This window comes from Sclerotinia sclerotiorum, genomic scaffold (assembly GCF_000146945.2).
Source record: "Sclerotinia sclerotiorum 1980 UF-70 scaffold_9 genomic scaffold, whole genome shotgun sequence".
Lineage (NCBI taxonomy): Eukaryota > Fungi > Ascomycota > Leotiomycetes > Helotiales > Sclerotiniaceae > Sclerotinia > Sclerotinia sclerotiorum.
In genome coordinates, this window is record NW_001820827.1 from 1,065,641 (window position 1) to 1,090,580 (window position 24,940).

The 24,940-nt window shown below is 43.3% G+C and overlaps 7 protein-coding genes across 7 annotated transcripts in view; 4 read left to right on the top strand and 3 right to left on the bottom strand.

Annotated features, from left to right (window-relative positions):
* Nucleotides 1-159, bottom strand: part of SS1G_07339 (hypothetical protein) — a gene marked incomplete at both ends in the record, with an annotated part of 2,385 nt that extends 2,226 nt beyond the window's left edge. The window contains one exon of the mRNA XM_001591843.1: nucleotides 102-159. Within this exon, the coding sequence (XP_001591893.1) occupies nucleotides 102-159 (58 nt within the window). The remainder of the gene's footprint in view (nucleotides 1-101) is intronic.
* Nucleotides 160-615: 456 nt separating this feature from the next.
* On the bottom strand, nucleotides 616-1,852 carry SS1G_07340 (hypothetical protein; the record flags this gene model as incomplete). The annotated part of the gene is made up of 2 exons (XM_001591844.1): nucleotides 616-1,244; nucleotides 1,303-1,852. The coding sequence occupies 2 exons, from the start codon at nucleotides 1,850-1,852 to the stop codon at nucleotides 616-618; spliced, it is 1,179 nt and encodes a 392-aa protein (XP_001591894.1).
* An 839-nt stretch (nucleotides 1,853-2,691) lies between these two features.
* Nucleotides 2,692-4,489, top strand: SS1G_07341 (hypothetical protein; the record flags this gene model as incomplete). Its single annotated transcript, XM_001591845.1, has 3 exons — nucleotides 2,692-2,716; nucleotides 3,235-3,310; nucleotides 3,484-4,489. 3 exons carry the CDS (start codon nucleotides 2,692-2,694, stop codon nucleotides 4,487-4,489), a joined length of 1,107 nt encoding a protein of 368 aa, XP_001591895.1.
* Nucleotides 4,490-5,657: 1,168 nt separating this feature from the next.
* Nucleotides 5,658-11,875, top strand: SS1G_07342 (hypothetical protein; the record flags this gene model as incomplete). The annotated part of the gene is made up of 2 exons (XM_001591846.1): nucleotides 5,658-8,641; nucleotides 8,689-11,875. The coding sequence occupies 2 exons, from the start codon at nucleotides 5,658-5,660 to the stop codon at nucleotides 11,873-11,875; spliced, it is 6,171 nt and encodes a 2,056-aa protein (XP_001591896.1).
* Nucleotides 11,876-13,222: 1,347 nt separating this feature from the next.
* Nucleotides 13,223-15,865, bottom strand: SS1G_07343 (hypothetical protein; the record flags this gene model as incomplete). The annotated part of the gene is made up of 6 exons (XM_001591847.1): nucleotides 13,223-13,450; nucleotides 13,552-13,578; nucleotides 13,986-14,448; nucleotides 14,505-14,878; nucleotides 15,295-15,371; nucleotides 15,805-15,865. 6 exons carry the CDS (start codon nucleotides 15,863-15,865, stop codon nucleotides 13,223-13,225), a joined length of 1,230 nt encoding a protein of 409 aa, XP_001591897.1.
* A 3,874-nt stretch (nucleotides 15,866-19,739) lies between these two features.
* SS1G_07344 (hypothetical protein) lies at nucleotides 19,740-21,098 on the top strand (the record flags this gene model as incomplete). Its single annotated transcript, XM_001591848.1, has 4 exons — nucleotides 19,740-19,871; nucleotides 19,930-20,146; nucleotides 20,199-20,732; nucleotides 20,797-21,098. The coding sequence occupies 4 exons, from the start codon at nucleotides 19,740-19,742 to the stop codon at nucleotides 21,096-21,098; spliced, it is 1,185 nt and encodes a 394-aa protein (XP_001591898.1).
* Nucleotides 21,099-22,502: 1,404 nt separating this feature from the next.
* SS1G_07345 (hypothetical protein) lies at nucleotides 22,503-23,855 on the top strand (the record flags this gene model as incomplete). The annotated part of the gene is made up of 5 exons (XM_001591849.1): nucleotides 22,503-22,523; nucleotides 22,659-22,677; nucleotides 22,745-22,918; nucleotides 23,031-23,184; nucleotides 23,240-23,855. The coding sequence occupies 5 exons, from the start codon at nucleotides 22,503-22,505 to the stop codon at nucleotides 23,853-23,855; spliced, it is 984 nt and encodes a 327-aa protein (XP_001591899.1).
* Nucleotides 23,856-24,940: the final 1,085 nt, after the last annotated feature.

The following is a 24,940-nucleotide window of genomic DNA, read 5'->3' on the forward strand; positions in this document are numbered from 1 at the left end:
TTTTGCTTCCATAGCGCACTTTGAGAAGAAGAATGATACCGAGATTGCTTGGAGGGAGTCAGTGGGATAAAATGGTGAGAATTGTGTTCACGTGGATATACCTTTTAGTTGTTGGGTAGAGAGGTCGAAACCTAAGTATAGGGCTTCTGGTGAAGACATGTTGAGATTTTTTGATTCTGATTTTGATTTTGATCTCGATCTTGATTCAAAGAGATTATAGACAAATGGATATCACAAACTGGAGAGTAGAAAAGAATAAAATATTCACACATAAAGACATGGAAGTGCCTCTATCGTGGGGTTTATATGGGGGGAGGGATGATTAGTAAAATTTGACGTTGGAATAGTATCCACATTTAGCCTGAATGAAAGCCACAAATTCGAGTAATTCTGGGGAATTAGATGCGCACCAATCATAAGCGGGACAAGCAATTTCCAACAATATGGTTCTGTGTAGATTTTGATACACTGCATAAAGTACAAACTTGTAGGAATGTCACCTCCAACGCCAAAATCCTTCTCTACAAAGACTCTATTAGCTAGTCTTACCACCTATCCTTAACGCCTATCCTAATTCCATGTAAGTTCCACATGATACTTTATGAACATATCTTTCTATAAGGTTTTCTTATTGTCATGGCTATGGGCGTGTCCATTGTGGTGATCGTGGTCGTGATCGTTAAATTCAGGTTCGGGACTTTCTCGTGGACTCACATTTCCAGGGATGAACTCGTCGAAAAGGGAAGGTTTAGTTTCATCCTTTGGTACGAAACGTACTTTAACTCGTCGAACACCTCGGACCTTGGAGCCAACCATTTGTCTGACACTGTCTTCAACTTCTCTAACATCTTCAACTGTCCATGCTTTGGGCACAGCAAGTTGGAGCTCTATCAGGTAGTTCTGTCCGGACTTGATACCCTCAACTTCCCGTAACTCCACTTCTGATCCTTCTGCTAAATCGACGAGACTCTTCTTCACTGCCTTCGTGACGGACTCTTTAATCTCAGGATCAATCCCTCTATCTGCCAATTCGTATAGCGCTGATATAGTATTGCCCCATCCAGCCTTGATAACGAGTAGTGATATGAGAAATCCTCCAACAGGATCTAACCAAGCTGCCGAGTGTAGAAAATTTGCTCCGAGAATCGCGAAAAGGGTAACGATACCAGTCAGGGAGTCGACTCTGTGGTGAACCGCATTACTTGCTAGAACCGTGCTCTTCCTATCTCGTGCGACTTTCATCGCTGTGAGGGTCAGGTCAGTATGTGCTAGTCAATGAATGATGTGCCAATGGCAACTTACTTGCTTGATATAAATATTCTTTGATGATGATTGTACCAGCAGCTAACCAAGCAGCATGTAAACTGGGGAGCAATGGCCCGTGGCTATGACTGTGGCCATGTGCATGTGCGGCTGCTTCCGCGGCCGCATGAGCATCCAAGAAGAAATGCGCATAGAGAATCTCTGAGCTGTTCAAGCACATGAACATCCCTCCAAAAAGAAGCATGCCACTGACACCCAAGGACCCTAAGCTCTCGACCTTTCCAAAGCCTGTTGGAAAGAGTTCCGTCGGAGGTTTGAGACTCCAGGACACTGTCGCCAATGTGAGGACGTCACTAGCAAGATCAGTGACACTATGCCATGCATCTGCCAACATAGCTTGAGAATTGAACATGTATCCCCCTACCCCTTTGGCTAAGGCCATACCCAAGTTCGAGTAAAGGCCAATTCGAGTAATCCGCACACCGGCATCGTTCTTATTCGTCGAGGTAAGGTATGTATTATCATGATGGTGATGATGGTGAGAGTGACCGGCGTGTGAGCGCGTTTGAGTAGTGGTGAGAGCTGCCATTGGTCTAAGTCTTGAATTGGAGTTATGGGATAGTAATTGAAGTCTTGGGAAGGATTTAAGAGGGATGTTGTGAGGTTTAGTACTATAACTGAGTAAGGCGGTATCGAATGCGGCCGTCTGCAACACTCGGGCAATTTGATATTGAGGTGTCCTTATGTTAGACTTAAGGCCCAATTTGACGACAGGCCTTAACGAAAGGCAATGAAGAGGCATGGACATAAATAATTTATTTTTGGAGTTAACCATTAATGAGAAAAAGTATTCTAACCGGACAATTACCTTTTGGTACAGTATCTTTACAATTACACCCTTTCTAGGTGTTCATTAAAGGCGCTAGGTACTTTACAAGGAGAGCCACGCCACGTTAATGATTGATGGATTGGTTGCATACCGCTGTGGAGGGGGAAAAGATGATAAAAGCTTAAAGTGGGAATATAAGTTGAGTTTTGCTTAGTGAAGATTGGTGGATAACAACGAGTACTGTACCTGCCTACTAACTAGTAACTACCTATTCCGTACAGCATATGTGGAGTAAATTCCACCAGGCTTTCGTAGGGTTAAATTTAATAAACTGCATAATGCATATGGATGTACTCTGTGATGAATTCGCAAGCCAACCCTCCCAAATGACGACGATTACATGAGTACGAAGGAACACGCGTGGACGGAAAAGATGGTAGCCAGTCATTGAAAAGCTATTTGAGGATGTTTGGACATTAGATTAGACAAGAGTACAGGGTGAAAATGTCACTCTCCTATGTAGCAAACCACATCCGAAATCTGGATGGAGATATTTTGTGACTATTGCGTGGTTGTTGCGTGGCTTTTGGATGAACTGCATGTTGGGGATGTCACCGGTGAAAGGTAAGAGACTAATAATAAAAGATTACTTGGTAGTAAGTTGTACGGTGTACTCGGTACAGAGTGTGTGACTTTGGAGGTTCAGCAGCCCTATATATATTATCCTTTTTTCTACTGTCATTCACACATTTGAGTGTATACTCCGTATCTAGTACTTACTCCAGCTGAATATCATCCCTTGAGTTATGTAACCCTACTCGAGTACTCAGGTAACCTACTCCAGGGTTCAAATATCCAAGCCTTACATCCCTGCATTGACTAAGCTACCATAGCTTGGTCCGCCACCAATCATGACGTTACTATATTTCAGATTTCAATTCATCCATTCTATCTACAATCTTTCCTATATTTGAACGCGCGTCTGATCCATGATCATTCAATGCGAAAACCCCTTATGAGAATACCCTACACGGGTCCATTGCCCTCTCCCTCGATCCTACCACGAAGCGCAAACTCATTACCGGGGGCCATTCACGCTTTGTCGAAATTCCTCACTGCCCCGCCTTCACCTAACCTTCCAGATGGGGTCGCAGATCCACAATCAACAGTAATATTGTCAGGAGCTGGTATTTCTGTGGCTTCTGGATTGGCGGATTAGTGAGTACATTGCGTTTCCTTTTTGATATCAAGGTCACTGTTCATTCCCTGCAAGAGAAAAAATCATCTGCCGAGAGAGCTTCCTGTTCAACGGCATGGGTATAAATGATGTTGCATCTTCCATTGCCAAGCTTCAATTGCGTGGCCAATTGCTAATCGTTCATCCTCTGCAGTCGAGGCTCGAAGGGCACATATGTGCTGAACAAATCATATCGACCTGTTTACTACCATGAATTTCTTGCCAGCGACCAGGCACGTCGAAGATACTGGGCAAGGAGTTTCTTAGGGTGGACGAATTTACACAAAGCCAAGCCCAATTCAACTCATTATGCTATTAAGGACCTTGCCGATATGAATATTGTGAAGCGGGTGGTCACTCAGAATGTTGATTCATTTCACTCGGAGGCACATCCAAATTTGGCAACTGTTGAACTTCATGGATATCTTCGAGCTTTGACATGTGTCACCTGCCGAAAAGACCTACCTCGAGATGTTTTCCAGGAATCTTTAGCAAGATTGAATCCAGCATGGGCGGCATTTTTGGCCGATATTATCGAATCTGGAGCTTTAACAACGGAGGATCCAGAAGATCGTCGAGCAAAAGGTATGAAGGCAAATCCTGACGGAGATGTTGATGTGCCCGGAGCACCATATGGTACCTTCAGATATCCAGCATGCCCTCATTGTCTTGAGAATCCTCCAGTTCTAAAAGATGGATCACAATCGATTGTAGAAGTTGACCAGGATGGAGCTTGGAAAGCAACAAGTACAGCTGGTGTATTAAAACCTGCTGTGGTCATGTTTGGGGAGAGCATAGATGCGCAAGTAAAGGAAGCTGCTGAACAAGCGATAGATGATTCTGGTAGGCTGCTGGTATTGGGTACTTCTCTTGCTACGTATTCTGCATGGAGACTAGCACGACGAGCTCAAGAGCGAGGCATGCCTATTGCAATTCTGAATCTAGGCGGAGTCAGGGGCGAGGAGGCATTCTTTAAGAATTTTCCTGGCGGCCAAACTGGAGAATTGGGTGTAAGGGCCGAACTAGGAACTGACATAGTCCTACCTGCACTTGTTGATCAATTAAACCGGATTGGATTCACGTCTAGAAAAGACGGTATTCAAACTCCCTATGAAGCACGACAGAAAAACAGTGGTATGTTTAAGGACATGCTATCGTAGATATACATCAATCTTGTATAGTAGACTTTTTTGTACATATATCTTCTCAATAGAATCCCGAGGGTCCACTACTCTTATTCTTCGGTTGTTCGGGAGTCTTCTCTCTTGTCTCTGGGGCGGCAGCGTTTCCAGAATTTGATTTCTTTGGAGGGGCCTGTTGTAAAGCTGCGGCTTCTCGTTCGATCTCTTGTAATACTTTATTCACCAAAGTTAGAACGATACCCCAAGAACGAAATGTAGATTATACCTTCTTCCCACTCCCGCTCCTGCTCTCGATCTCCAACACCTAGAAGTGCTTCAACATCGGGCTTCTCTCCGTTTCTTATTCTCTGGATGAGCTCTCTCAACACGGCGATCTTTGCATCTGCGCGCCGACTAAAAGTTGCATATTCATTCCGTAATGCGATCATCTGAATTGACATTGATCCAATCAGAAGGAAGATCCATATAAAAAATGTCGCAGGGTTCCAATCTTTTGATTTCTGTCTTTTGCTTACGGCTCGTTCGCTCTTTCGAAATGGTTTAGGAATCATGTTTGTCCAAAATGAAGGTTGAGTAATGCTCTGAACGGCATATTGACGAGACTGGGGGGAGAATAATTGTTTTTGAACAAATGTACTTCTAAGAGTGGGCGGCGCAAAAAGTAGCCTTCGGATTATTATTGATTTATTCATGGTAGCTTAATAGTTGTATTTTTTGTCTTGTTCTGATGATGAAGATGTTGAAGTAGTAAAATTTAAATTTCCGTAGGGCTCCCGCATGGGATGAGCCGAAGATTTTAACTTTACGGTTAGTTGGTTGCCCTGGAAACAGAGTCAACAGGGAACCTCTTTTTCGATTATGGAGATTGATAATTCTTTACATCACTCGAAGACGACATCAATTGTTTCTCTTTGGCCTTTTTTTGGAATAATGTCTAAGTACCAATAACACTGTTTCTTTCTTGACAGAATTTCTTATAATGAATTCATCACAGCAATCTGCGGATGCTGTGCGCGCCGCTATATCCTCGACAACAACATGCACTCTAGCAACAGTCACCCTCCTCAGTGAACTATTAGCTTCTAAGGCGACTACTCTAAGTATACCTGGATCCTCGAAAACAGTTTCTAGAGCGACGGCAAAACCAACGAAAAAAGGCGCAATTCGAGCTCCCGCGTCGCGGTCGATGGTCAATGAGGCAGACAAGGAAAACACAAACGCAAACAACAATCTAGAGCTGCTGTCTCCCAAAGAAAAATTCACACTGGCCACTGAAACTATCAATATCACACTAAAAACTTTGACGGAAGCAATCAAAGTGCCAACCCAGCTCCGAAAAGCGCCAACTACTAAGGAGAAAGCAGCAGCTCGCAAAGGTCTTAGACGATCCAGTTCAGTTCCTCAAGCACCATTACAGCCACAAGCTTTGAATCGAGTTTCTAGTTCACCCAATATTTCAAAAACACGAGAGAGATCCACATTTACAGCGTCAACATGTGCGCCTGGAGTTCGAGCAATTGCGGAATGCGCCAGAGCTGCTTTTTTGTGTTTAAGAGGATTTCAACTCGCGAATGTGGCAGGTCTTACTATGCCACATCTACAGCTCGAGAATGGGATGTCTGTACTGATTGGGAAGCTACTGGCACTGGGCTTAGAAGATTTGGCTACTAAAGAGCTAAGAATCTTAAAAAGACGGTTGGACATCGAAATTGGAGGGAAAAGTGCGCCAGTAGCAAAAGACACGGCGACCATTGCAGCACCGCAAACCTTAGCTGAACTTTTGGACTTTGGAAAGATCTCGGTAACCGGCGCGAAATTAAGTCTGGTAATCACAACTCAGTTACAGGTATTAAGGCTTATGATCGCTTCGCGTAAACCTAAATCCATTGAAGCTGCTGTGCCATTTCTACGGCCCGGATACGCCTCCTCGCCCGTGAAACTCCTTTTGAGAGTTGCCGAGGATCCAGCTCAAGTAAACAAAACTGCTCGTCAACTTCAAACCCTGTCCGATATGCTTCTATCCATGAGTCCAAGCGTCTCAGCCTCGGAAGATGCCACCGCACTAGATTGCAAAGTTAGCATAACACCATATGCGACGTTCATGTTACAAGCATTAGCTCTCGACGTGCGGTTGTCATGGTGGAAACTCGCGAATCATGTAGGAAACGTTGAAAAAGACATTTTTGATCCCTTTCTTCGTTGTGTTCAAGCTTATGCTCGGCGAAGTCAAAATGAGGCTACTAAGGTTTATACAACATGTTCTAACGCATATTCGCATATCGAGAAAGTATCATTGAAATACGAGACTACTGGGCTCAAGTCAGCGCCAGCTTTGATGGGTATATACCGTTTGTTGGGATCACTGTCGAAAGAAGCCAATGCCATTGACGAAGCTATAGGATGGGTTGAAATAGCACGAAGTCTTCTTGATCCTAAAGGTGACTCGAATGCTAGATATAGTGCTCTCACGGCACGTCTAGTTTCTCTGAGTCTGCGAGATCCACAACACAAGCAGACGGAAAAGCTTTTGACCGAGCTGCTGGATGTGCTAGAGCGACCGTTTAAAGGGGAGGCGTCCGAGATTGAGGAATTATTAATAGAAGTCTCCTCCGCACGGAGAGCTGCTATTACCGCTCTTTCAAATCCCGTGCCGGAGGTATCATCTAATACCAATGACAGCCTCTCAGTCGAAGTCCGCCGAATGTGTGAATCTCTCGTTTCCTTATGCCCACGACTATCACTTAGATACATCGGTAGGAAGCCAGATGAAAGTGCTCCGAGCAAAGAAGTTGTGCGATTCGAACAACGCAGAAAATTCATAACCAAGTCCTCCGTCTATGCCATTGATTCGGCATTATTTCTAGTGAAACTACTTCTCAAACAGGAAGCATCACCATGGGAAAATATAGATTCTTTGCTGCAGGATTGCCTTACAGTACTCGACCGGCTAGAACACAGTTCTATGGAAGCTGAGAATTTCGATTCGGGACAATGTTATATCAAAATTTCTAACCTTTACTTCATGTACTTTCTTGAAATACGTCGCAACTCCGACCTTGGCAAAGATACTCCACAGGCACGAGTGGTACTCCGAAGGTCAATTGACTGTCTTAAATCGAGATCACTTTCAGACAGGAAAGCAGGCCTTATATCTATGAAACTAGAACGAATGGCGGATCTTTCTAAAACTACGGGTCGGTTTGATGAACTCTTCGAAGCTCTTGTCATGTTACGAGATGAGATGGTAGAGAACGGTGTCTTATGCAAGGTTGTTGAAGGTGCCAGAAATATATCAATCCTCAACGCTTGGGAATGTAGTGAAGATGCCTCAGTTCTTGCTCGAACTATACAGTCTCTAGTAAAGGTATATCTCAATCATCCAGAAGTTTCTGTCGAGCCTTGGCTTTTCGATATTTCCTGGACGGATGAGCAAAAAGGTGCTGTTCTTGAGCATCAATTGGACATATTGGCTGGCCTAACTAATCCCACTTCTGTTGCTGTGGATTTGAAACGCAAAGTCTTTGATAACCTCCTCTCTTTGTACGACTTAAACCAATATCCTGTTCGTAGACTACGAGCAATGACCATATTTCAACATTCGCATGATAAACAAACAGAAAGTTCTATGCTCGATACGCTCGGAGCGCTTATGACCAAGTCTATCGATTTCGAAACATCTCAGGATTCTGGTTTAGCAGGTTACGTGAGGCACTGGGTTGCTATGGCAATGAGTATAATTGAACTACAAAAGGATGAAATTAGCATCAAAGTTCTGAACAACTGCATCGTGAACTGGCGAAAAATTCGTTCTGCTGTTGAAACCGTCGCAGCTATGCAGCTTCGCATTGAAAATATTCCGCAGCTCTTGCTCCACTTACAATCGCTGGCCAATTTCATGGAAATGAGAGGTCTTGAAACCGACAAGCTTGTCATTCTTCGACTCATTGCCGATTACAATGAGCTCTACTGTGAAGTATCTGGTCACAACGACATTGTGTCAACCTACAGTGCCTTAGGTCTCTCATGGCTCCAACTTGGATATTCTGGAAAAGCTGGCTTAGCATTGGACAAAGCCCAAAGCTTTAGCTTGCGCAGCAATCTTGGCGCCAAAACGGACCTTCACATTGCGTACTCTCAATATATGTTAGCACTTGGAAATCTTGAAAAATGGTACGTCTATCAATCTTTATCCTCCAGATCCTACTGACACGTCATAGTCAATTTCACTTAGAATGTGCTGAAGGAGCCTTCATTTTAGAGCGGAAAGAGATAGAAGAAGATAAAGCGCCTCTCAGTCTCCAAGAAAAGACTCGACTGAACTGTGTGGTTGCGAAAGCTTCTCTGATACGATCAATGCTTGCCATTGAACAGGGAGGTTCCGAATCTGCTCTTATTCATGCTAAGCAGAGCGTCAGGTTGCTTAGACGGGCCTGGGCTACCACCGAAGCAATCCTCCAAAAAAAGAAACTAGCGGCGGCGCGCAAAGAAGATTCGGAAAAGATAGCACATGAACTGTCCCAGCTAGATATTTCTACAAACAAAATAGCCGATCATCCTCATCCACAAGATAGCCCATCAGGAATTGGATTTTGGCCACTAGTCAGCCCTCTTTTTCAGGGGTTGGTCCATTTATCCAATTTATACGCCCACCATGGATTATTCCAGGAGACATTGCATTATGCAGAGCAAGCCCATGAACTCATTAAAGCATTCAATTTTGATGGGCAGACTGCAATAGCTTTAGCAACACTTGGAAGCATTTGGACTAAAGCCGGGGATCTAGACAAGGGCACTGATTACCTTACGGACGCTGAGAAATACTATAAGAATGGTATCGAAGGCAAAAGCTCGGTGACTGTTGCATGTCAAGTAGGCCGTCTCCGCGGAATGCTTGGGGATCGTAAAGCTGAAATCGCATGCTTGGAAGAAGCAAATCAAACTCTCAAAACTCTTTTAGACCCTACATTTCTTGCAGCTCTAGAATCAGGTAATACTGGCTCAGAGCAGGTCCCTGATACACTGAAAACTGGAATGCAAACGCTTGAAACGTCGAAGCGAAAAGCGCCAGTCGCTAGGAAAACCACCGTTCGAAAAAAAGAGCCAGTACCCCGAAAACTTGTCATTCGTTCCAAAAATCCAACTCCAATTGAATCATCCGTCAGCACAGAGTGTCCTCAATTGGACTCTTTACGAGCAAATATCCTGTGGCAATTAGCTGACGCTTTGATGAGCGTGAAAAGAAGGAATGAAGCCCAAGTCCTCTTGGAGGAGGCCGGCAAATGCTCCAACAGCCAGTTGGATGAGGTATATCGAGGCCTCTCGGAAGCTAGATGTTTGCTTGTGCGCTGCATGGAGCAAATGGCCTCCGATCCAGTATATTCTGTGCTTCAAGATTCAACGCTCTCATTTCCATCAGTCGTCGGATCTCTAAAAGGAAGCAAGGGCCATGTCGAAAAACCAAATTCTGCACATCAATCACCACCAAGAAAAACTCAAGCGTCAAAAAGCGGCCGTGGAGCAAAGAGCCCAGCTCCGGATAGTCTTTTCGACAAGTTGCACCGAGCTCAAGAAATTCTGGTGGAAACTTATCCGGTTGCATTTCTCGTTGCTCCAATCTCTGTTATGCACAAGATAACGTCTCTTTTAAATAATGTTTCTATTCTGCTCTCTGCTGCAGGGCCGATCAAAGGAAGATCTCAACCTGGCCTTGCAAGTTGCTCCATTGATTCTGCACGAACTCTAGCATTCCGTAGAGAGCGTAAAGTTATTCTACAGGAGACTTGTATCCCAGAGCTGGATGATCTTCGGTGGCCTGATTGTGGAGCTATGTCACGACGATCAAGTCTTGGGGCTTCATTGTCATTCTGCGACATCCCGAAATTTCAGAAAGAATATATAGATATCCTACCCAAAACATGGACTGCCTTTTCAATATCTTTGAGCGAGAATCGTCAGGAACTTTCTATTACTAAATTACAAACTGGCCATAGTCCGTTTGTGCTCCGTCTACCTCTGGGCCGTAACAATTCTATGGATGCAGATGAAGAAGTGTTTGGTTTTGAACAAGGGAAATGCGAGCTCTTGGATATTATTGATTCTGCGAAAGCTAACTCACAAAGTGGTCCTAGCAGAACGGGTCGTGAAGCTAAACTTGCTTGGTGGGCAGAACGTGAAGAATTAGACTCTCGCCTTAAGGATTTACTAGAGAACATTGAGAAAGTATGGTTGGGAGGGTTTGCAGGAATATTTTCCCAGTACACCAGAAAATCAGATCTACTTGCTCGCTTCCAGAAATCCTTCGAAAATGTACTCGACAAGCACCTCCCTTCCCGACGAAAGAGTAAGAGAAATTCTGGACCTCGTGTCACTTTGGACAGCAGAATTTTGGAATTATTTGTCGGTCTCGGAGATCCAACAGCAGATGATTGCGACTTTTCGGAGCAATTGACCGATCTTTTGTATTTCGTGGTTGACGTTCTACAATTCCATGGAGAATTGAATGCGTATGCGGAAATTGATTTTGATTCAATCGTCATTGAAATCCATGATGCTCTTCGTTGCTACCACGAAGCTGCTCACAGTTCGACTGAGGGCGAAGAAGGAAAGCATACTATTCTAATATTGGACAAAGCCCTTCATATCTTCCCATGGGAATCACTACCTTGCATGGAAGGTCTAGCAGTCTCACGTCTACCATCACTTGGCTGTCTTCGAGACCGGATCTCCAAACCACAAAAAACAGAAAGTGAAGGTCCAGAGGGACATTACATCGACCGCAATAATGGCGCTTATATCCTGAACCCAGAAGGGGATCTCAAAGCTACTCAAGCCACCTTTCAAGCTCCGCTCGAAGCACTTCCCTCCTGGTCCGGCATTACCAACCGTGCACCGTCTGAAGAAGAGATTAAATACGAATTGCAAAATAAGGACGTCTTCTTGTATTTCGGTCATGGGAGTGGAGGACAATTCATTCGTTCAAAAGAAATCCGCAAGATGGAAAAATGTGCAGTAGCGATCTTGATGGGATGTAGTAGTGGCGCGCTCACTGATTATGGAGAGTTTGAGTTGGGAGGACAGCCGGTGCATTATATGCATGCGGGCAGTGCAGCATTAGTGGCAACGTTGTGGGATGTCACGGATAGGGATATTGATCGATTTGCGGGAAAGATGTTGGAGGGATGGGGTTTGCTTGGAGGTGAGGGTGAGAAAGCAGAGGCAAGAGAGAAGAAAGAAGGAAAGGATAGAGGAAGGGGAAAGAAAGCTAGGGCCGAGAGGGATGAAGAGCATGGGCAAAAGTTATCTTTGATCGAGGCCGTGGCAAAGGCAAAGGGTGCTTGTAAATTGAAGTATCTTAATGCGGCTGCGGTTTGTGTTTATGGTATTCCTGTTTATATCAGGGATTAGTGTTGGTTAGGTGGTTGGGTATATGTACAGAAAAGTGAAGGAGAGATTATGAATAGGCTGGGACGAAAATAGGTTTTTGATGAAGTGGTGTATGGATATTATAGGTTTACGGTCTTGACGGTATGATTATGGCTATGGTCATGGTTATAGTTATGATTATGGTTAGAGAACTGGTATGGATGGATGCAGTATATCCCCTTTTAGTGATACTTTTTTCTTTAGTTTTATACTCCCAATGAATGTTTTATATGATTGATGAATAAATATAAATATAATTTTGTTTCTTGGCTGAATGTCAATGAGTGATAGTGATAGGTAGGTAATATAAGCTGACGTCTTGGTTTTCTAGTTAATTATCTTCTTACTAGGACTAGGTATATATATATTTCTTTCTTTAGCTACCTACAGAGTACTAAGCTTCTTCTTCTTCTTCTTCCTCTTCCTCTTCCTCTTCCTCTTCCTCTTCCTCTTCCTCTTCCTCTTCCTCTTCCTCTTCCTCTTCCTCTTCCTCTTCCTCTTCCTCTTCCTCTTCCATTCCATTCCATTCCTATTCAATTCCTCCTCTCATTCTTGTCCTTTTTCTTATTCTCTTCATATCAAATGAATGAATAAATGAACCACTTCTAAGTAGCCAACTTCTAAGTAGCTAACTTTCGACCTTTGATTTCCAATTTCTAACTTCTAAGTATTTGACAAGGCAGAGAAAAGCAAAGGAAAAAATATCCCTTTTATTTACTCATCTCATTTTTAGATTAGATCAGTTCAATACTACTTATACTATACACTGTAACCACCAATCACCAACCACCAACCACCAATCTCAAATCAACAAACAAAAAAGAACAAAACAAAAGATAGAAAAAAAAATCACATTGATGGTACCTAAGACTAGCTCAAACTATCCATTTCATTCCCAAACCTTCACATTCATATTCGTCATTTCATACCTAATCACTCCGCATTCATAAACAAATTGTAAGATCATTTTTCCGATTTCCGAGGTTTGGGGTTTCGGTTTCCCTTTTACTACCTACATACCTACCTATCCGTTTACCAATCGTTTCCATGACCATTTAAAACAAAAATACCAAAAAGAAAGAGAAGAAAAGAGAAGGAAAAAACGCCGTAATACACCATCCATCCTTAGCTTTATTGTTGGCATGGCGGATATATTCATTCCATCCATTCCATTCCATCCATCCATTGCACGCACGCACCTAAAACAAACAAACAGCTGTAGCCAGCCATAGATATCCTTCTCAAAAACATCCTCCATGTAACTTTTCCCCCAATATACATCCTCATCACATCACATCTCATCTCATCTACCTGTCTAATCACCCACCTCTAATCATCCCATTCCTCATCCAATTGATCAATCAAACGATTTTCATCCTCGCTCCCTGAATTTCTTCTTCCACTTTCATTCGCACTAATGCCCCTATCTCTTCCATTTCCACCTCTCCCACCATTGGCACTTCCCGAGTTGCCATTTGCAGAGATACTCAAGACGTTGTATCCCCTGTGAGTAGGTAAACATCTGGCACATGATGATGTAGCGATGATGAAAATATCCTATTTGGAGAAAGATATATGTTAGTTATGCTTTTTTGCCAAGATTTTGTTCTTCTGTATAACTAGTAGGTGGATAGCTTTATGCTGAAATGAAAAAGAACAAGGAAATGTGCAATTGTTATATGTGACTATGAATATGGATTGGATTGGATTTAACACGCTTGTGAAGGTTTGTATTGCGAGACGTAGTGCAAAAGGAAATGTGATATTCTTTGATTGAAACGCCGGGTGTGGTATGCTACAATGCTGAATGCCTATCCTAACTGCAGCCTGAAAACCGAAAAGAAAATGCTATGCTGAATGCCGCTGCTCGCTCGCGCATCAATTTTTGATATATAAAGATATTGTCCTCCCACATGAGAGAACTTGCATTCCGCGTATGGGATTACTCGGAACGTATGTACGACTTCTGCGATCTGCGACTCGACATCCCCCTCACTTCCATAGTCGGTAAAATGGACGTGCCATCCCTAACGGACGCTACACGGGGAAAGACTTGGTACTTTGATCTCATAAAACATTTTTGCCCGCTCACCTTTATGAAATTTCCTATGCCAGCCCAGAAGCTATAATTAGGCAATTGTCTCCACCCTCTTGCATGCGCGACGTTTCGTTGGTAAAAGACACCACCGAGGAAGTATACCATGATGGCGATAACCCCTATGATAGCGAACACAGCACCGGGGCCTACAGTTTGTTTGGCAGGTTCGGAGCCTCCGCATGCAGCTTGCGAGCGCACTTCGAAAAAGTACGCGCATTCTTGCGGATCAGTGCCTACGTACGAGGCGGATGCCGTGGCGAGTGGATCTTTCTCGCAATGAAAGGATATGATACTAGATTTTCGGCGTATTGATTTATCGTCGTCATCGTCATCGTCATCGTCATCGTCATCATCATCATCCCAGCTTCTTTTCTTGTTCTTCCCTACACATGGTGATCCATTCTTATATTCCAGAACCAGCTTTCTTCCACGGAGTGTTAGATTCCCCGATTGTTGTCTGAATCATGCTGGTTAATATTGCTCTCCTAGAGAATCGAACATAGACCCACTTACCCGACAGAATACTTCTTTCCCTCAAACTCATAGAATGCGCTCACATTCCGCCAATGATTTTTGTCCACTCCAACAACATCTTTCAGCCCTTCTACTACCGGCGCGCATACATTCAGTGTAAAGTTCCCTTTGTAATCATACCCTCTCGCATGCCAATCGTCCGTCTTCGCATTCTTGGCGGGTTTCTTGCCTTCTTCCGGAAGTTGTATTGATAATGGTCTCAAATCAAAGAAAGATCCGGTCGTCGATGATATTGTACATGGGTCCACAGGCTTGGGTTTCTTGTCTTCCGAGGCACCTTCTACTCTATGTGCAAGGCAAGTCCAAGCAAGGAGGCCGAAGGGCCAGAGATGTAAATCGCCATGTTGGTTGGTCTGCGCGGCGGGGTTTTGGAAATATGAGTACCTCCACTATTTGGGGGCGGTGTAAATGTCGACAAGTAGTAGTACAGAGAGAAATTGGAGTTGTTAAATGAAGTTCAAGGAGCTCATCCGATATACGAGTATGGTGTTAAGTGAAACTCGAAGCTTCTCCAGGTACCGAGGAGGACACATAACGCCAATGCACCAAAAGTAATGTTTTGGGCGCTTATGATAACGATCACGTGCTGTTGGCAAGCAGTCCATGAAGCAATTAGAAGGTGTTGAGTGCGAAGCTATTAAACTAACTGTATAACCCATTCGTAAGGAATCATAGGCAAACGATAGTAGTCATAGTAATTAATGAAAAGCTAAGATGCTGTGAGGTCATCATTATCTGCAGTGTACCTACATAAGAATTCATAGCAAACCAGTTCGAATCCTAAACGGTTCCGTGTTAACAAGAGGTTGAGCCAACCATACATATAGAGCATGCTAGCGCTGAAAGCTATTACAAAAGTTAGTGAGCTCTCGTGCTGCGAGCAGTCAGTTAGAAGTTAGAACTAAGAATCACCAAGTCATCAAAAGCTCCACCGACCTCCTAGTATTATACTATACCGGTGAGTAGTAGCTCCGGGAGCCTCGGGGTAAATTAACGTGTGGAACCGTCGAAATGTTCTTCTAATGCCAAGATTTCCATACCACATGGCAATTGAGCCCCGGAACATAGCCATCTTTTTGTGTTGCAGCAGTGCCATTTCAAATTGACAGAGTATTTCGGATATAACCTTAAAGAAAGCATAGAATATTAGAATCGTGAATGCACAATCGTGAATTAACATGACTCCTCATTTGCAAACTGTCCTTTTCATTTCAACACGTCATGGATCAGCCTGTTAGACTGCTGGAGGGCGGGGAATACCCATTGGAGATTTTCATACCGGTGCATGAGTATCCCACAATCTCGGTTCCCGAGTCCGACTCCCTACCAAGTTCCAACATTGAGACACCCGTAGACGGATCAAGTCAATGATAGTCAACAACATAAGACTCGGTCAAAACCCAACAAGCATTTGTTATCAAGCTAAAGGGCCATTGTTTTGGACCCAGTCTCGAGTTAAAATCTTAGGGTCCATTCTTTCTATCCGCATCCCAACACCTAAAGACAACATTCAAGGATTTAAGAAGGGCTTTGTTTTGTGGCTCCGTATGGGTAGTATAAGTTTGTTCTTCTCTGGAAAACTTCAGCTTATCACGCGGCAAGGAGTCGCAGCTGTTCAAGGGCGCATGATGGTCATAGATGCCGAATCGGAACCCATTTACTTGACCGATGAATTGCTGTATCGGTGTGAATGTGAATGAATGTAAATGAATCACTATGGAAAGTGGGTGAAGCCTGAAGATGACTGCCAATTTGGCCTCACCATTTGAAACGTCAGCCATAATATGAACAATTCCCTCTTGGGTCCTTCATTGTTCAAGGATTGGCTCATATGTTGATGGAGCTCTCAAGGTCCATGGATCATGAGATATGGATTTTACCGTGTAGTCTTAAGACCTGTGAGGACTTGAGAAACGAGGTATCAAGTCCCACAGTCTCTCCGGTGGATCTACGCTATATGGCAATCCCAATTCAACATCATTGAAACCTTAAAATAACAAAAGTGGGATGATACTTGGTATGTCATGGTACAGATAGAAATACAGTGCTTTAAGGGTTCAAACATCTTGATAATTACGGAGTACAGCCTTATGGCATCTGCCAATGTATTGGTCAATTTCAATTAGTGCGACGACGGCCGAACAGAAGGCTTTCAATACGGTGCAGTGTCCCTGGCTATACCTTCTGGAATAGGACAATATTGTAGATAAGGCTCCGTGGAGATATGTTTAATGTGATCAGTAAGCTTTATGCACGAGAGAAAGTCAAACCAACCATATCCATCCCTATCGCATGGGAGGTACAAGGATGTCTGTTCAAGGTTAGGGGCAGAATTTTTGGCTTGAACCCCAGATACCAATTGATGAATCATGAGGCACGCTTCGCCGCACGGTGTGAAAGAATCTGCCTACCTACTCCGTACATATGTGTTATGTACGGTAGGCATTGTAATTTATAAGTGATGTAAAATGCTGTGAAGAAGGACTAGATGTACGCTTAGTATCCGCAGTGATTGACCTTTGGTCTTTGACCACTGACCAGTGACAAGTCCGTAAGAGGTGGGGAAACTTGCTTGTCTGGCTCGTCTACAGAATCTGTGCAGTGTACAGACCACTGGACATACACGGTACACCTGGGAAGTTTTTTGAATTCAAATGTCCATACTCCGTAAACCCAATTATAACCTCTTCAACCAATCGTAATTCAAGATGGCGTTGACTTGCTCCATTGTCAGGTGCAGACTTGGCTGCCGCCCTGAGAAATTTTCTCTTTGGACGACATCAATTCATTCAAAGGGCAAGTTGCAGCCGAGTGAAAAGCCACGATAGGTAAGACTCCAATTGAACCTGGGAAATGGATCAGGATGTGAAGTTTACCAGTTGGCAGGTGATCAAAAATTATCCATGCTCTGTGACTGTGATTAGAAGACATCTCAACATCTCGAGTAATTATTATGAATTTATGACGGCCATATCCGAATGATGGCTGTCAGTCAGATTCGACTTTTTTTGATGATCAGGTTGAATGACCAGATTCCCGGAAATAGCATGGCTTGCTTACATTATGATGTTGAGGATGGTCTCTGGAGAGGATGGAAATTTTGACCAAGTTTAGCTGACGGGTAGTGAGTGAGTGAGTGAGTGGTAGATTGTAAGCCTTGGACCAAAGAAGATGGTAGATGCCAAAGAAAACTATGCAAGCAAGCATTTACCATGGCGCTGGTAGGATGTAACAATAACCGGTCCCGTACCACTCATACCATACACTATGAAAATTTTCAACCGATGCCAATGTATTAATGTGACTTTTATGCAATACATCCTTTCAGGCAAATCAAGTAAGCAGGCAAGTGAAGGGAGAAGAAAAGGGAAGCCATCAAGCAAGTGAATCAAAAACAAATGCAAAATACAGAATACAGAATACAAAATACAAAATAGATGAATGACCAGTTTCTCAACGGTTTCTGAAAAGCCAAGTTCTGCATCTTGATGTTGGTTGGTGCTGCTGCTGATGGTTCGTTGATTTATATGGGTGGCTGATTGACTTATGCATGCCCGGGTAATAACATACAGACCGCGTAGATGTAACTTTGATGGAAGCCATAAAGAAGATTGTTGGAAGCCCATCAAAGTGGCATTGATGCTCTTTGAGAGTACGGTAACGGAGTACAGCTAAGTACAGTATACGATATCCACGATTCCGCAGTTGATCTCTGACCCTGGTTTAGTGATGCCGAGATAGCGCCACAGTAGTTTTTCTATGGAGAAATATCCCTAACATCCCTAACGCGGTCCCATTTGGGGCAAGAATCGTGCATGCTGGCTCTCTCCTCTCTCATTTGCCTGTAACTTTGCTGCAACTCGCTGCAACTCGCTGCATTGCTCGTACCATGTTGGGTTTACATCAACCGTTAAATGTTAATCCCTCGAAAACTCGAATTGCATACTGGGTAGCAGGTGCGCATCAAAGCAGCAGGCAGCAGGCAGCTACTTTGGTCTACTTGCCGGATTCCTTACTTTAGCACAATCATCCTAATACTACCGCAATACCACAGTAATATCCCAGTTGGGACTTTCAGTATGTATGTATGTATGTATGTATGTATGTATGTATGTGCGATGTAGCATTCAATTCTTCAATTCTCCAATTAACATACACTGATCCATATTAAAATATCTCGAATGCATTCATCAATAGTCGTCCTAGCTCTTTCGGCGCTGTGCCTGGCTAACTGAATCCAAACATGCACAGCGCAGTACCTACTCTACCTTATTTAGTACCTGCTCATCTGAGATCCCGAGCTGCATCATCTTCCCATCCCCATTCCCAGCCTTTCTGAATGCTCGTTGCCTCTTCTTGGATCACATTTTAGTCTGGCCGTAGATCATCATCATCAATCACCGTACTCCGTATAGCGTTTTCCAGCAAACCGCAACCAACGCCCCTCTTACCTGAGATGAATAAGTTGCCAAGATTACTTTCGTACAGGTCAAACCTGGTCATTCAATTCAATCATATTGCATTTTTTAGATGAATAGCCCGAGCCGCACCAGCGCCAGTCGCCAGCACCCCCCAAAACCGCTTCTCCGTTGGCGGAATCGAAAAAAAACTAGTGGATCAAAAAGTTAGAAAGAATTCTAAGAGAACTAGAAACGTCCAAGGTTCTTTCTAATTGTACCGTGCTTCCGATTCGGATCTAAATGACACCCCTCCCTAAAGCGTGAAAATATTCTCCTCCATCTAAAAGGAGGAAGCTCCTCAACTGAGTTTTCATTACACAACTTTTTGACCGAAATCTTACATTCTCATTACTCTATCTTTTACTCTATCAATCACTTTCCACACTACTTTGTGATTTGCATCCAGTCTCTATCACGCAATTGCCGGTTCATCTCAGGCTCTCAGCCTCGTTCGTACGCCATCCCTACCGTATTTCCAGTTCCCAGAATTGGAAAGTCAGTGGAACAGCGCCTATAGGGCCATATCGCATTTGATAACGAATGGTCTGTTACCGTTTTAGACGGAACCTCGTTGTCCAAGCTTCGATCAAGCATTCGTGCTGTACTGCTGGTAGTGAGGTGCATTCACTCATTTAATTCGTTTGGACGCTGTAGAAATTGCCGAGGCCAATACCTGGGGTCGACAAAAAGGCGGGGTTCGAGTATCATAGTACCGTAAGCTTTCGTTATTGAAATGGCAGAGACCTCAACAAACATGTCTATCGACGCAAAAGAATCAGTCCGAGAGGGTACAGATGAGTCTCTAGATGCCTCTACACCAGAGGCCGAGACAGAAATTCCTCCAGAAAATATTGGTCAACAAAAAAGAAAGGGTGGCCGAAAACCTGTATGTTGACAAGATGTGCTTAGCCCTGTAGTACCTATTTGCTAATGTGATCGCTCAGATTTATGCTACTTCAGAAGAGCGTAAACAGCGCAATCGTCAGGCGCAAGCAGCGTTTAGAGAACGTCGCACCGAGTATATCAAGCAACTTGAGGAAACAATTCGAGTTCATGAGTCAAATCTTCATAATCTCCAGAATGCTCACAGAAGTGCCGCCGATGAGTGTTTGATGCTCCGGTACAAAAACTCTCTCCTTGAAAGAATTCTTCTAGAGAAAGGTAATTGTATCAATTGAGCTTCCCTTTGAAAATAGTCTAATTGTCTTGACAGGCATCGATGTCCAGGCCGAATTACGGGCAAAGACAGGAAGTCCACACCTTGGTCCAACCCACATGCACCAGAATATGGCTCAACCACCTACTGTCCAGCGTGCTATAATGAACAGACATCATCAAGCTAGACGATCAAACTCGAGCATTGCACCCAAGCTTGAGCCCGGAGTTTCTTTTCACAACAATCAATCACCACAATCGAGGCCTACTCCATCATCACATGCCTCATCGCCAACCACAAGCTCGCCAGGCTTTAATCATCAAGGCGTACTAACCCCACCTTCTTCTGATTCTCAGATGCAGCATCAACAGCAACAGCAGCAACGTCTTCACGCCGCAAAAACGCAAGCACAGCATGCATTGTCAGGCACTACTGGACTTCTCGTTAACACTAGTGTGGCATCGCCATTAGGGGCAAAAGGGCAAGGAAATGGCAATGGAAATGGTGCGGGTAATGCAGGAGGGGCTACCGGAGCTCCTACGTATTATCCGTCATTCCAAACTCATATTGAGCAACTCGGCAAGCTGACCCGTCCCCTGTTATCATTTTCTTTTTTTGGAACCATGTTCGTCCTAGATTGATTCCGTGAGTACAGAACAGGAGTACGATGCGCAAGCCGATATGGTTGACGATCAACCCGAAATCGCAGGCCCCGGGCCATACCCCGAACCGATTCCCGCTGGTCAACTCAACCAGCAACAGGGAAACCAACCGCAGCAACTCGGTCACCCCCCGCATTCGCAAGGCATGCACGGCGAAAACGCCACTCAAGCCTACAATCCGATGACACAGCTACTTGATCCATACGACCCGATGCTCGATATGGATCCTTTCGGCCTTTCTGCAAGCATGCAATTTCCAACGCAATTCTCCTTCGACACGAGCTCGATGCGATGAGCGCTGATCACTTTTGATACCCATGGTTAGGCATAATCTCTTTCATGGTTTCGGCAGGTGTTCTAGGGGGTAATGCATCCGGTTTTAATGTCTCCTGGGATCAGGCAATGAGTTTTGGTTTTTGGTTTTGAGAGCATTTGGGATGGAGTTTAAAAAACAAAAAAAAGGAAGGGATGGGACAAAAAAAAAGTTTATAAGCAGGGTCTATGGCAGATCCCCGAGTTGCTATAGCATTGCATCAATTGCATGTCGTCGAGGCGATCACAGCGATAAGCACAATTTACACAATTCACACAAGGAACGTATGTATTGAGCGTTTCATTCTCTCATGGTGGGAATGGGTTTTATGATGAGGATGAAAAATGTATATGGATATCGAAGGGCGCTGGATTAAGTGGAGCATTGAATGGATGTTCCTGATGAGGATGGTGGAAAGGGAAACAATAACAACAACCATGGAAACATGTTGGATGATTTTCCTCTTATTTCAACGTTTTGAGCAGCATTTCCTCCCCGATTTCATCTTTTACCTTTCCCGCTTTTTTCCTTGCCTTGCTTTTACTTCCTTCATTTTTGATCGGCGCTTGTTCTCCAATGAATTATGCCCCTGTACTTTTTGGATATACGTTGATGATGGTATTGGTGTTGACGTTGACATTGACATTGAGGTCGACGGTGTAAAATTGTATCTAGTTATAAATAAATGATTGAAACCAGTGATTGACTACCGACTGATCCAAGTAAGAAGTCAGCCCCTAGGTAGCAATTTCTGTTATCAAATTGTGAAGTCTCTTAAAATACTGGTATGATTGAGATCCAGAAACTATATCTGAGGAGGTCCGCGACAGGAAGAGAAAAGAACAAAGACAATCATCAATGAACTGATGGATCATAGCTTAGAAACACTATGTTACACAAATGATTGTCATATCATTCGACAATTCTATTGAAATTATATCATAGCCATAAATCTCACAAAGCGCATTCACCATTTTACTATCACTCGTACGATATCAATAAAGTCAACAATTTGCAATAACACGTTTTGACCCCCGTTATCATTTCTATCACCACTATCACGACTATCAACCATCAGACACAACTTTTCTTTCCTTTCTTCACCCCACATCTCAAATTTTGGAAAGCCCTGGTGGGCTGCTCGCTTATGCCTCACACTAAACTAAACTTGGTTTAGATTATTTGTGTACTGAGGAGCGAACTGATTTTTCAGCATCAACGACGATTCACAAGTTCACCTTGTTCTTCAACCGCAAATCAGCAATTCTCGAGAGACGGCTTCCTTGTGTTCAGGAATCTGTCAGTCTCGTTTTTTAAATCCACAACCCCCGAATTGTTCTCTCGGTAGCAAAAGCTTCTTCGGAGGCACTCGAGAAGCAGATCAAGATGTCGGGTATCGCTTCCAAGGTAAATCTTTCCATCAACAGTTAACAATAGAAAATTCCCAATAGTTGGGGGCTTGAAAAGAGATGCGCCATTCTCGCTTGCCCATCATTTTTTGAAGTGTTTAAGAGTTTTCAATGCTAATATGATTTATCACAGAACCTTTACGAGCTTCTCGGTACGCACGAATTTACTTCAATTACAATAAAGTGGGACAAACGAAAACTGATGAAAGTGACATGTAGGCAATGATCATGAGTATGATTCCGACAAGGAGCCAGAGCCACCGGTGAAGGTTGTCGATAAGACTCCAGCCCGCACCACCAAGCGCAATGCTACTGGAGAGGCACCAGCCGCCAAGGCTCCCGTAGCTGATGGACGTGGAGCTCGTCGTGGAGGATTCACCGGAAACGAAGGAGGTCAGTACATAGACACTCTCTTTGAGCGCATATCAACAATGAACTTTTACGGCATGATGAGCTCGGTGCGACAACTATCTGGAATCTTCACTAACATTTGTCGTTTTTACAGCTTTCCGTGATCGCAACGCCGGCAGCGCCAACAACCATGGCAAGCCAATTGATGACTCTGTCAGAACTGACCGTCACCCAAGAGCTGGTGGACGTGGCCGAGGTGGTGCTCGTGGAGGTGCCAAATTCGACCGTCACAGCCGTGGAGTCGTTGGGTAAGAAGTTTCTTTCGTGATAGATTTTGTAGCACCTATGTTGATACTTAAGAAGTGATTCCGAGAAGCAAGTTGCTCATGGCTGGGGTGCTACCGAAGGTGGCGCTGAGCTCGCTGACGAGCAAGCCGGTGAAGCTATCGCCAAGAATGATGCTAAGGAAGATGGTGAAGCACCAGCTGATGCTGCCGCTGAAGAGCCTGAGCCAGAAGACAACAGTGTCTCATACGCCGATTACCTCGCTCAATTAGAGGAGAAGAGAGCTGCACTCAACGCTGCTACCCCTGAAGCCCGCAAGCCAGACAGCAAGGTCGACAAGAAATGGGCCAGCGCCAAGGCTATCACCAAGGAGGATGAGGAAGACTTCGTCGCCGGAACTGGTGGCAAGACCAAGCGTGAACGTCAACGCGCTCAAAAACAAGTCGTTGAGATTGATCAACGTTATGTTGAACCCGCTGAACGTGGTGGTAGAGGAGGTTTCCGTGGAGGTCGTGGACGTGGTGATGGACAACCACGTGGCGACAGAGGAGGTTTCCGTGGACGTGGTGAGGGTCAACGTGGACGTGCTCGCGGTGATCGAGGTCCACCACGCCAAAGTGCCCCAAGAACTGGAGGCGCCTCTGCACCTATCCAGATTGAGGACCAATCCGCTTTCCCAAGCCTTGGCGCATAAAGTTTCATTATTGAAACTAAATCTCCCGATCTTTCAAAGCATGACATAACATGATATGTAGAAACGATCCCCAAAAGAATTTGTGTTTTACGCAATCGTTATATGAGAAACAAAAAATTTGATCAAAAACCAGTCCTAAGTTTTTTTTGCATTGTGAAATGGTTAATGACGGGAATAGCTGGCTCATGATAAATGGACGGGAAGTGGCTTTTATGAAAGAAGGTTCCCCGAACGTATTGGATGTCAATGATATCCCGTGATGGACAATTTTTTCTCATTCTAACAACTTTTCTTTTTTATCTTTGGTCTTCTCTGGCTGGTTGTGATTATCATGGGCTTGAGGTGGAGTCTGGGTACCTGGACTATTCTCCGCATTTCAGATTTCACTTGCTTGTCACGGTAGATACAATAAAATGATTTTTCTGTTTAATTTTTCTCTTTTTTTGGGGACCTTGATATCTGTTTGTATGTGTATGTGTATGTGTATGCGTGTGTGTGTGTATGTATGTGTGTATGCGTGTGTGTATGTGTGCGTGCGTGTGTGCGTGCGTACGTGTGTGTGTGTGTTCTTTACCTTGGACCTTGGATTCTTGATGATTAATTAACTCAGGAGGGTGGGTAGTAGGTACTGGTGGTAGGTAGGTAGGTAGGTAATTCTATATTTATTTATTTCGTTATTTCGTTATTTCGTTATATATTATATATTATATATTATATATTATATATTATATATTATATATTATATATTATATATTATATATTATATATTATATATTATATATTATATATTATATATTATATATTATATATTATATATTATATATTATATATTATATATTATATATTATATATTATATATTATATATTATATATTATATATTATATATTATATATTATATATTATATATTATATATTATATATTATATATTATATATTATATATTATATATTATATATTATATATTATATATTATATATTATATATTATATATTATATATTATATATTATATATTATATATTATATATTATATATTATATATTATATATTATATATTATATATTATATATTATATATTATATATGA